The sequence below is a fragment of the Enoplosus armatus genome, chromosome 15, assembly GCF_043641665.1.
Source record: "Enoplosus armatus isolate fEnoArm2 chromosome 15, fEnoArm2.hap1, whole genome shotgun sequence".
Taxonomy (NCBI): domain Eukaryota; kingdom Metazoa; phylum Chordata; class Actinopteri; order Centrarchiformes; family Enoplosidae; genus Enoplosus; species Enoplosus armatus.
In genome coordinates, this window is record NC_092194.1 from 19,148,299 (window position 1) to 19,160,993 (window position 12,695).

The following is a 12,695-nucleotide window of genomic DNA, read 5'->3' on the forward strand; positions in this document are numbered from 1 at the left end:
AGACTTAATAAACTTCTAATAAACAATAAATACAATTAACAGGTATGAAAACTATCAAAATTAAGTAAAAACAACAATTCAGAAGCAAACACCCTTTAAAATTGACTTTAATTCACCAAAAATGATCAAAAACAAAAACTATGTTAAGTCCCTCTGTGTTTCTTCCAGCAGCACATTTTAAATATAATCAAGTAAGAATGTAAAAAGACAACAACTTGAATCTCTTTCTCTTCATTTGTGATGCAGACCAGGTGTCGGTCTCCTCACTGTTTTTGTCTCATTTTAATGAGCCCATAGGAGGCCTCTGCGAGTGTTGCTAGGAGACAAGAGAGGCTTGCATCAGCGTTGATGCTCACCTCCGTTTACAGCCCCGCCCTCCTCCGTCTCACATTCTCCCATCTGTCTGTCTCCAGTCACTGCTTCACACAGACAGTCTCACTCATCCCTCCCTCCCTGTCTGTCTGTCTGTCTGTCTGTCTGCCTGTCTGTCTGTGGTAGAGGTGGCGATGAGTGGGTGAGCAGCAGCGAGCATGTGAAAGGAGGGAGGAGGGAGGGAGGAGGGAGGGTGCACAGTGATGTAATGCAGGAGCAGGGCATTGGCTGGGCTGACAAATCACAATAAGCAGAGTGAGAAGGGGGGGCGGGGGGGTATGAGACAGAGGGGAGGCGAGGCGTCAGTAGCAGGTCGGAGGCTCGCGGCAGCAAGATGTCAGAGTCGTAATCGGGGCGGAGAGGAAAGGGAGGCTCCGGCAAATGGATTATGAGAGAAGCTGAGAAGGAGGACATAAAGGAGGACGACAGCAGGAGGAAGGGACGGACGGAGGCAGGGAGGGGGAGCCTGGGAAAAAATTGCTGCGGCCATTTGCACCACTGCAGCTTCCCGGCCTGAGTGGCTGCCTGTCTGACTGTCCGGCTTCAGCTGTCTGTCTGTCTGCCCTAAACCCGGTGTCCGTGGATCCAGCATCTTTGCCCGTTTTATCACCTTCCTGTGTGTTTGTGTGTGTGTGTATTTCTTGGTGACTGTGTGTGTGTGTGTGTGTGTCTTCTTCTCTTGCAAATATGATGAGACAGACTCCAGCACCCCGGAAGGTACTGAACTCCATACGATCGTCCTTCTCTGTTGGGATGTTGTTGTTGTCACCATGCATTTGTTTTGTTGCTGCTGTAACAGGTCATGCTTGGAAGTTTCAGTTAATCCTCATTTCGTTTTGGTGGGAATCGCCCTTTTGTTTTCTCTCAAGTGGTATTTGATATTCCCAGTGAGGAAGTAGAAGTGTACCTGCAGCTTGGTTGTGCTCATTTTTGATCTTTTTCTCAGTATTGATTTTTGCTAACTCACAGTGCCTTTTTTTGCAGAATTATTTCACGCCTATACATGTGTGTGCAGTAGCTTTTTTAATTTCCTTGGAGTTGGGTTGTATTTCTCTGTCTACACTGCAAGCTTTTACCTTTTATTTGGCATCAGCATGCACAAGTCATGCCTTCCACAGCGTTTCTTGGTTACAGATTTAGCAAACAGGCTGATGTGATCTCAGTACAGCCTGTTCTTGTATTTACAGCACGACACTATGGCTTAAGAGGGCTGTCAGCTCTTATTTGGTACAGCTGTTAGCTTGGGCTAATTTCTGCTGAATGGTCCAGCTCTAATCCAATAAAGGAGGGTAACTAGCCAAAGTGATGGCCGTGCCCAAGCTGAGGCAGAGAGAGAGAGTCAGTGTGCAAAGGACAGGAGAAGTGAAGGACTTCAGATCATTTTGCATAAATGTAGAAAAGATAGAAGTGCCTGCACAGACCTGGTTTGACAACTAACAGAATAGACTTGTTTCTAGTTTAATCACCATATAGTGACGGCTTATGTGGACAAAATGTACATAGCGATAATCTTCAAAGACTCACCTCAACATCAAAGAACATTTACTCTCACCTCATTGTCCATTTAGTGGCTGTTGTGGCTATCTGTAGATTGAGTTAGTTCATTATTGATTATTTATTAAGTAACACTTTTTTTAATGGGTCCAGAAATTCCTCACATTTTCTGATAATGTCCCAGAAGATTTCCTTGAGAGAACAATGTAATTTGGCACTAATCATAAATAAAACAGAGACAGAGTTCAACTGGTTCACTTCCTGTAAATAAATACAATTAACAATTAACTTAAAATTAGAGATAGTGATAATTAGAGCATCTACAGTGCAAATTCATGACAACTGAGCAAACTCCAATTAGCAACCTTTTTGCTAATTTATTTTTTTCAAGCAAAAATGCCAAAAACTTCTCAAGTGTGAGGATTTTCTGCTTTTCTCAGTTTTATATCAGAGTACACTGGATATCTTTGGGTTTTGGACTGTTGGTCGGACAAAACAAGACATTTGAAGAAGTTAGCTTGGACTCTGGTAAACTAGGATTTTGACATTTCATAGACTAAACAATTCATTGAGAAACTTATCTGCAGGTTAATCAGTAATGAAAATGTGTTAGTTAGCGGCCCTCATAAGATTGAAAGCTCCAGAACAGCTACTAAACGGATTGTGAGGTGAGATCCAAAGTCAAGAATCAACTTTGAAATGCAAATTCAAATTAATTTTCACCACATTTCATCAAATGTAATAACAGAGACCACATTTACCCAGTGACAGAGTTTATTTCTGATTTGTACAGAAAATAATTTGGAGAAATTACAGATTATACTTTGGATTAATTGTCTGGCCCTGCACCCATGCGTGATGAAGGTAATACAGTTTGAATGTGGAAAGATTTCATAAACCTAAAGGTTGTAAAAATAGCTTGGCTTGTCTTTTAAATATGAGTTAACATATAAAAATCAATCACAAATAGAGATGCAGGTTTTTACTCCAAAGTTACAACAATGTGACCCAGGTCTGCTGGACCGACTCTGTAGAAGTTAGATAAGAGTGTGAATATCTCCCAGCACACTTCAGTGAAACTCCGCTCATCCAGCCGGCTGCGTGAAATGTCTGAAACATGCGATGTCGCAGGATAACAAGCTATTATCTCAGCGCTGTCTACAGTTTGAGGGCAGCACAACAGAACTGGGTTCCCTCTCCCGTCCTCTGAGACACAATGCAGTCATTTAGGTCACAGCGGCCGTACCAGTCTCAGTGTCCATGTCGTTACTGAGGGTTTTGGTCACGTGGATGGAAGAGACGAGGCCCTGGAGACCAGCCAGGACAAGAGAGATCCGAGAGGAAAACAACTGAGCAGAGATCTGTAGGGATGTCGCATTATAATGAGTTCATTGTGGAACTTTTCAGAGCAAAAAGAGAGAGACTTTTATTGGTTTTTATTGTTGGTAAAGCAGCAGGCTTCCAGGTCATATCGGCTCCATGCATCCATTTTGTCGTTTTGTCTGTGGTTTCCAGTTTAATATGAACTTGAAATACTAACCCTGGCTGTTTGTTTCCTTCCCTCCTCTCCTCCCCTCTCCTCCTATCCTCCTCCGCTGCCCTTTGACCTTTTCCACTTCCTCTCCTCCGTCTGCTCCTCAGACCACGGCCAGAAGGCCCAAGGTGAGCCCAGTCTTCAACGTCTTCAGGGCTTCCCATCGCGATCAGTTTTAATCACTTGATTGTTGTTTTACTTCATGCAGCAGTTTGTGTGTGTGTGTGTGTGTGAGTGTTGCCAAGACAAGAGTGACAATTCATTTTATTTCAACTTAGTTATGCCATAGACACATTGCTGTTGTTCCTTTTGTCATCCATCTTCTTCACATTGATATTTACAGCACAAACACTGTGTCCCGTCTCCACCGAGTAATCCAGCATTCATGTGTTCAACATTTCCTTTTTCTGTTGAAGCAGGTGTAGTTACTGTTGCTTTTGTTCACTTTTGTCCTTTTTTTTGTTGCTGTTAGTTTCAACACATTAATTGCTTTGTTTGCTTTCTTATTTTGGTTTTATGTATTCTTTCATTTTTGAGTGTATTTTTTGTTGCAGTTTTGTATCTGCGTCCTAAATCAGGTGTGTGGCTATCATGGAGGTCCATAAAAGAGTTAATTTCTCAACATGACAAGAAAATAAGGCATATCTAAAATAAAAATGGGTTGATGTGGGTGGGTATAGGTCAGTTTGGTAAGTATATAAGGGACAGTGAATAGCTTAAATGTGTAAATCTGTGAAAAAGGCTGTGAGCCGTCCTAGTCCTTGTTAAAGTTCACCAGTTGTAGCTTGAGAGGCAACAACTTAACCAGCCAGTTAGCTTGAAAACTAGCGAGTGATCGAGGAAAGTAAGTGATGTAAGTTAGCCTGCAACTGCTAGCTTCTACTGATGCTAGTATGTGTTAAGGTCAGGTGTGCAAAACAAGTGTTTTTATAATGATTGTGTTTACATGGACATTAGTTTCCTGGTTATATGTTGCTCATGTAAACATCATATCTGGATCTGATCATTTCCTGCCAAGTGCGTCATCAACTTCAGTTAGATGGTCCTAAACCAGTAAAACAAAAGATACGATGGTAAATAAATTAATATAAATTGTATTGGTTTATTCTTTATTTTCCATTGTAATCAGTTGTAGAAGCTAAATCCAGCCAAATTCAGGCATTCAGAGATTAAACGGTGTTGGACAGTGACGATGTTCAGTCACATCCTGAATCAGGTCAAAACCAGGATACTATGTGCATGTAAACATACTGAGGGACCTCCATTATGGCCGCTATTACATCACCGGACATCCATTTGTACCTAGTGGGATCTTTTCATTGTCTTTTTATCCACATTTCTTATGTAAACACTGTTTTTCTCATCATTACTTTTCCCTCTTGCTTTCTTCAGCAGCCCAGCCGACCTGCCGGTGGGAAGGGGGCTGCGTCTGGCTCGGCCTCGGCCTCTGCTGGGGAGATGAGCAGCAGCGAGCCCAGCACGCCGGCCCAGACCCCTCTGGCCGCTCCGGTCATCCCCACCCTCCACTCCCCTGGAAACCCTCCGGCCCCCGTCCCCAGCAAGGTCAGTATCACATCTCAGTTCTCACAGATCTGATGTTTTCCATGAAAAGGGGAAAGGCCGCTTGTCAATGAATTAAGAACAAGTTGAATCCACCAGGTCTCCATTCTTTATGCAGTACTTGCTTACAGAGAGATGTTTTTGGTTTTGTAGGAAACAGGTGACTAATGCCAGCTATGAGGATACATTTTACTCTGTAAAAGACAATGATTATACGTCTGTGATCAGGAATAAGGACGATGGCTTGTGACACTGTGGTTTTGTAACAGAGTGCCACAATGTGCCAACCAGATCAAAGACGTCTTAGGACTCCATAGTAAGCCATAGTAGCAGAAGTGTGGCAGTTAAATCAGATGTGACGTTTCTTTGCTATAGCTCCTCTAAATATACAGCTTTTTTGACACAGCTGTCACTTTGTATTGGTGTCATCCAAGAGTCATCAAAAAAAAAGATCTGAAATGAGCCTGAGGCCTTAACTGGTGTCTTAAAATAGGTAACATAAAACAAACCATCAAAGAAATTTCAGTCGAATAGAAACGGAAAAACACTTAATATTTGGTTGTAATTAGTCATATAATCCATCCATCCAGTGATTTTCCAAACAGCTTATCTTCTTTGTGGTCACAGGTGGCTGGAGCGTATCCCAGCATGCACTGGGTATGAGGCAGGGTAAATCCAGGGCTGATTATTATTTAAATTATTATTTCTAATTTAAAATAGCAAAAAATAGAAATAGATTAATGTGAGTAACTGTACATGCAGGCAACTTGCTTGTACTGCCAACTAGTGGTGAATCAGTGCTCTCTCCACACACTGTGTTCAGCTGGAAGTGATTCAGACAGAAAAACGTGTTGTTTATACATGTGAGACAATTACCATTTCCCAAGTCCATACTACATTGTGATTCTAAGCAGGTTTTTAGTATGTTGTGTGTTCACAATAGAAAAGCGACAAAGTAAATGTACTGTGCTGTTGATGGATACTATGTGTAGGAAATGGAGGATCTGCTCCTGTGGTGATGAAACAGCTTCAGTTTTATTGCCAGCAGCTTTCCAAAGTTGCAGTTTGCTTGACATCTGACGTCACATGTATTATATCATTTCCTGTTAGTATAAAATGGTAAAGCATTTAAAAGCATTTTTGTATACTAATTGCCAAAAAGGCATACTATGACAATTAGTACATACTACACACTATATAGAATTAGTAGGTTTTATGGATTTTAGAGCTATAGGGTTCAACTGGTTGTGGTCACAAGTACAACAGACCACACCTGAGGTTCAATAAAATGTTCCTACCTTTCAGTGTACAGAGGTTAGTTAGTTATTTGGAGGTTGAGTGTGGAGTTCTTAATTAAATAATTGGTAAAAGGGCAAAAAGCACCTTAGCTGAAAGCAATCTTAATGTGGTTCTTCTGCATGTCGAAAGGTTTCCTTCAAAAGAGTCCCTTTGGGCTGTAAGAAGTTTTGAGTCATCCAAAAATATATATTATGAATGCATTCAACTAAGGCGTTAATTAGACTAAAATCATGTGGAGATTCAGGGATATACAGTGGGGTGTCATCTGCATAGGTGTGAAAATGTAGCATTGCCAAGTGATAAAACATATTAATCAAAGAGAAGTGGGCCCAGAATTGAGCTCTGAGAGACACCACACTCAACACAGTTTACTCAGCTAGTATTTACATAAATAAATACTTTCTTAACTATAATACATTTTGCATGCAATAGTACAATCTACTGCTACTGTGTTTTGTGTAGTACATTTCAAAAAATGCCATTAACTAGAGATAAAGAGGAAGCGTCTGCATTGCAGCTGATGCAGTTTAGTCTGCTGCTTCTCAGAAATGAGATGAAGCAGTAATCTCTGAAGTGATTAGCTCTGGAGCACACGGCCAGTTAAGCATGATTAAGACCCAAATGTTACTCGATTTGAACCAATAAAATTGCTTCATTTTCTGTGAACTCTTCATTAATCACGAACCGGGGGACACGTTGAATCTCTTGCGTGTTATTTGTGCTGGCAATAGAGGGAAGCAACATTTACGTTCATTTGTAGATAAATGCCAGGCGTTATCACTTTAACATTTTGTAAAAGTCAGCTGACGTCTGGTGTTTTAATTTCAAGGCGGACATAATCAGCCTGATTCGTATTTTATCCCCACAGGAGGACGTCACTATGGAAACACAGGTGCAGTGATGTGGCGTGATGTTTTTGCGCTTGATACTGAAGTGTTGTTTTCCTCTCACTAACATTTTAACAGGCTGTCAAAAGTGTGACTTCCTCTTTAATTGGTGTGTGAGGTGGCACCGTCTCTGTTCACAGGCTGGATTTAAAAACAAAAATGCACATTTATTTCAGTTATTTCAGTTTATTGAGTGATCTTCTGCTGTGTGTGATTATGTGTGTGTGCAGATACGTACTGTACTGTGTGTCCTCCCCGACAGGGCATGTTTGTGTCTTGACGTCCTCCTCTCCACAGGTTGAGTCACTGCATGGCAAGTGAAATTAAAGCTTCCTAACACATGAAAAGATGAAAGTGCTGTCGGAGTGAAAACTTTATACCTGATCAGTTGGTTTCATTATTCACCGAGAAAAAAAACCTGAGGAATCATGAAAGTGAGACGCTTAAAGAAACATCAAAGAGTTGTGCAGCTGCATCATGTGTTGAGAATAATTAAATATGTCCCGTATCCAGGAGGAGGAGGCGCTGCGAGCACAGGTGAAGGACCTGGAGGAGAAGCTGGAGACGCTGAAGATGAAGCGGACGGAGGACAAGGCCAAGCTGAAGGAGCTGGAGAAGCACAAGATCCAGCTGGAGCAGCTGCAGGAGTGGAAGACCAAGATGCAGGAGCAGCAGGCCGAGCTGCAGAAACAACTCAAAGAGGCCAAGAGGGTAAGGAGCGACAGATGAAGGAGTAGATGGATGGGTGGATGTTGCTTGATGAGCGTATGGGTGGAGGATTGGATTGGAAGTACACGTTATCAGTGCATCCACAAAATGGCTGCAGAAACTAGTCAAGATGATGGACATGAAGCTTAAACTGAGTTTAAGTGTAAAAATTGATAATTATGTGTTGACTATGAAGTAAAGATCACATGATCTCTCCAAACCATATGCTAGGATTCGGCTTAAAATAGGTTTTAAAGACAGATGCTGATATTTTATATCGGAGAATCTGATGTCTGATACTTTGCAGTGCTGTTGCTTTTAAAGAACCTAAAAAACAAAATTTCCCATCAGTTTCTTACTATGAACAATTGGATCCTACATGTTCGGTATTGGTTATTTTACATGAGAGATTTCAGTGTTTGTGTTTTTGTCTGGTTTGAAGTGGGCGGGGCTGATTGTTTATGTTGCCATGGTACTGTCAATCAAATCTGAACAAACCACACCAACACAGTCCTGATGAAGCTGAGTTTTAATACACCTAAGGATGGATGTTTTTCATGAATATATAATGTTATGTTATAGCGAAAGACCAAAAACCAGTACGTTTTCAAGGACTTTAAGTGTTAACTTTTAATAGTGACGAACAAAGTTTATGGTTTTGGGCTGACATACAAAACAATATGTAGCATGCAGGTAACATAATTTCATCAAACGATGTACTAGAGTTCAGCTAAAAAGACTTTTTGATGGCAGACAATGACCATTTTTATATAACAAATGACAAGTAACCTTGAAAGAGTATTGATCCAAGATCAACTAATATGAGGTGAACCCACACTAATTTAATTTTTTGAAGATTAGATATTAGCAGAATGGCCAACCACGGCCAACATTAAACTGCCTTTAAATGAATAATTAACTTAACACAAGCAAGTTATGAACTAAAAAATAAAATGTATGAAAAATGTTATTGCAGGTTTTAAAGACTGTATTAAGACTATATAGACTGAGTTTTCCTGTGTGTGTGTGTAGGAGGCAAAAGAAGCCCTGGAGGCGAAGGAGCATTACATGGAGGAGATGTCGGACACGGCGGACGCCATCGAGATGGCCACACTGGATAAGGAGATGGCAGAGGAGAGGGCCGAGTCTCTGCAGCTGGAGGTCGACTCCCTCAAGGAGAAAGTGGACGAGCTCACCATGGACCTGGAGATCCTCAAGCACGAGATCGAGGAGAAAGGTACAGCTAAGACACAGAGATGAAAACACGTTTTAATATCATTTTATGACAACAGAGCCTCAGTTTCTTAACCCTGCATATTTCCCAAAATAATTCTTATTACATGTTGATGTTGCGTCAGTCATCTCATGCTGCAGGTAGTGACTGAAAAACATTTTTATTAAGGCGATATAGGCCATTCCTTCTGCTTTAATACGTAATTGTTTCAATCTTCAAGGCCTTAATAAGAAAACCTTTAACACAGTATCAGAAATAAACCTGTGAGCTGTTAAAAAATAGTGAAAGGCTTAAAAATGCTTTGTTCAGAAGGGAGTTTCTGTCTGAGCTGCACTCTGAAGTTTAAAACATCAAGGTTGTATACATATGGATGAGTTATTCTGTGTTCAGTTACAAGCAGCAGAAATAACAAATGTTGGCCAACAACATGGTTAGACTGTTGAAATGTTGTCATCAGCGACCTCCAAGTGCACCGTGATCATGGCTGATTTATCGAGTTGAGTGAACAGTCCCATTTGTTTAATTGAAACTTGCCATCGTCTCTTTTGGCAATAGCACACAGCAACATCAGTTCTCTTCAAGTGTCATTTGGTGACATAAATTAAAAGTTGTTCTTGGTGTTTTTAACCCCTGCAGAAAATATTTCACTCGCTGGATACTCTAGAGCTCAGTTGTGTTTTGGGGTTTGTCTCAGGTTCAGATGGTGCTGCCTCCAGTTACCATGTGAAACAGCTGGAAGAGCAGAATGGCAGACTGAAGGAAGCGCTGGTCAGGTAGGTGTGTCGACACGTCCTTAAATGGACTCTTCAACCTGCAGGGAAGTTGATTATGTTGGTGTAATTGTGCTTCATTAAAGTTGACAATAAATAGAGAAAAGAGAGAAGGGAAAGAAATTCAACAAAGATCTATTTTTCCTGCGTGTCAGGATGCGCGACCTGTCGGCGTCAGAGAAGCAGGAACACGTGAAGCTGCAGAAGCAGATGGAGAAGAAGAACGTGGAGCTGGACGCTCTGAGGAGCCAGAAGGAAAAACTGCAGGAAGAGATGACGGCGGCAGAAAGGACCATCGACGAGCTCAAAGAACAGGTCAGAGTTTTAACGCACAGGCTGTTTAAAACTCAACCCTGACTGGCTGAGCTGCTGCAGCTATGCAGTGACATAAATCAGTCTGCTGGCCACCAGCATCCACCTCTTTACTCACTAGTGGCTCTTTTTTCTTTCTCACATTCGCAGTTTTTCTTTTAAAGCTGCTATTGGCAAGGTGATTGACGATTAAGGGGTCAAATGCCAAAGAGACAGAAAATACTGCCATTTCTGATTAAGCTGATGTGTGCTTTGCTTCAGGTGGATGCGGCCTTGGGGGCGGAGGAGATGGTGGAGATGCTGACAGAGAGGAACCTGGACCTGGAGGAGAAAGTCAGGGAGATGAGAGAGACGGTCACTGACCTGGTGAGTTCATTCTGTGTCAAGCAAATACGCAAACGCTAATATGAGATTAAGTTAACAGAAACATGATGATGATTCAGTATCCAACACTAACAACGAGAGATTCATGCAGTTCCTGCTCAGCCCCTCTGTATATTTATAGGACTGAGGTCAGAGAAAATTAAAGTGCCACAGTTTGCTGACTCATTTCATTATTGATATGGGCCTCAGCCGTTAATATGTGTGTGCTGCCCTCTGGTGTTCGCCATCACTGCAGTCATTGTTGAGCTACTATTTTAATTAGGTTGAAGTCCACTTCTGTTGGAGCAAACGACACCGTAGAATTTTATAGCTTTTGTTGCAAGAAAAATGTGGCAATCCTGAGAGTTTTCAAATTATACACATTGTGGCTTTAAATTTAAAATAAAATTAGATTAAAAAAGTAATTTAAATCATTTTAGAGCATTTCACCAACATCAGTGGGATCAGCAGGATAGTAAAAACCAGCAAAAAGAAATTTAAGCTTTTCTAGAAAAAAACTAACTAAATACATCCAGGAGTAGAAATATTTTGCATTTCTGGCAGACGTTAACAATTTGTTTGCATTAAACGGAGGAAGAGTCAGGTAGTTAGTGTGAACAGCAACTACAGAAACTCAAACCTCAACAGAAGTCAGGTGATCATCCAGCGGTGCAGCAGAAAAACTCGAAAGTATGAGAAAGTATTCCAGCAAAGGACTGATCCTGTTTGTTGTCTCCTCCCTCCAGGAAGCTATAAATGAGATGAACGACGAGCTGCAAGAGAACGCCAGAGAGACAGAGTTGGAGCTGAGGGAGATGTTGGATCTGGGCGCTGCGAGAGTCCGAGAGTCTGAGAAACGCGTTGAAGCTGCACAAGAGACTGTAGCTGATTACCAGCAGACCATCAAGAAGTACCGCGAGCTCACGGCTCACCTGCAGGTACAGACACTCAAAATGGGTTAGACCTAGTTTCTAGTTGTGGCATATTTAGCATGTAGCACGTTGTTTGAGCCTACGTTTCTGTCTCGTGACCTGTCCTGATTCTCCCGTTGTGTTTGCTGCAGGAGGTGAACAGAGAGCTGACCAGCCAGCAGGAAGCCTCAGCAGAGCTGCAGCAGCAGCCGCCAGCAGAGATGTTTGATTTCAAGATTAAGTTTGCAGAGACAAAGGCCTACGCCAAGGTCAGAGACAATAAGAGCTCTTTGGTCTGAATAATGAGTAGTTGTAAGTGGTGCGATAACGTTAAATGTGATTTAGTATCAGTCTGAATGTCCTTTTTTTAAAAGTTAAAACTTTAAAAGTGAAAAGCACCTCAGCTAGATTGTAACTCAGGGTCTATATATTATTTCTGATGTCTGTCAAATGTGTACTATATAGATTAGATCTAAGGTGTGTTTTATGTTATGTGTGTGTTCAGGCCATTGAGATGGAGCTGAGGAAGATGGAGGTGGGTCAGGCCAACAGACATGTTTCTCTTCTGACCTCCTTCATGCCCGAGTCCTTCCTTCGTCATGGCGGAGACCACGACTGCATCCTGGTGCTGCTGCTCATCCCCCGGCTCATCTGCAAGGTCAGTAGAGACAAATGCATTGTGGGACTTCAGAAGCTGAAGACAACTGAGATGTGGATTGCTCCACAGGGGGCTGCAAAGTGTATTTCTGCATGATGTTGAACGACGTGTTTGCGTCCGCAGGCCGAGCTGATCAGCAAACAGGCCCAGGAGAAGTTTGACCTGAATGAGAACTGTGTGGAGCGAGCGGGGCTGAAGGGAGCCGTCGGGGAGCAGCTGAGCTTCGCCGGCGGTTTGGTCTACTCGCTCAGTCTACTGCAGGCCACACTACATAAATACGAGCAGTACGTTTCACCTCGGTCCCTAAATCAAGGAAACACGGCTGGAGAGAATCTGAGCACTAAATCACTAAACTCCATGGCACCTCAGTCTAAATGGTTTCCTTGGATTTAATATATTTCTGATTATTACCACATAACTTAAAATCAAGCATTGGAAACGAGGATTAATGAATATGTGCATGACATTAACTGAAAATGCAGATTCATTTCTAAAAATGTATTTTCATGTATATGTGAAAAAGTGTATATGAAGGCACCTTTTAACACTTACATTTAAAACTGATATTCAAGTGTGTGTGTGTGTGTGTGTGT

At 41.8% G+C, this 12,695-nt stretch overlaps 1 protein-coding gene across 2 annotated transcripts in view; it reads left to right on the top strand.

Annotated features, from left to right (window-relative positions):
• The window catches only part of dctn1b (dynactin 1b), a 36,230-nt gene that overhangs the window by 14,412 nt on the left and 9,123 nt on the right, over positions 1-12,695 (top strand). The window contains exons 1-12 of one of the 2 annotated variants that reach the window (XM_070919805.1): positions 1,060-1,089; positions 3,508-3,528; positions 4,796-4,963; positions 7,660-7,857; positions 8,887-9,091; positions 9,783-9,861; positions 10,014-10,173; positions 10,432-10,536; positions 11,280-11,471; positions 11,597-11,713; positions 11,950-12,102; positions 12,226-12,386. In XM_070919805.1, the coding sequence (XP_070775906.1) occupies positions 1,060-1,089; positions 3,508-3,528; positions 4,796-4,963; positions 7,660-7,857; positions 8,887-9,091; positions 9,783-9,861; positions 10,014-10,173; positions 10,432-10,536; positions 11,280-11,471; positions 11,597-11,713; positions 11,950-12,102; positions 12,226-12,386 (1,589 nt within the window). Of the gene's footprint in view, positions 1-1,059; positions 1,090-3,507; positions 3,529-4,795; positions 4,964-7,659; positions 7,858-8,886; positions 9,092-9,782; positions 9,862-10,013; positions 10,174-10,431; positions 10,537-11,279; positions 11,472-11,596; positions 11,714-11,949; positions 12,103-12,225; positions 12,387-12,695 lie in introns of those variants that run through there. The other variant, XM_070919804.1, reaches the window with a different exon arrangement.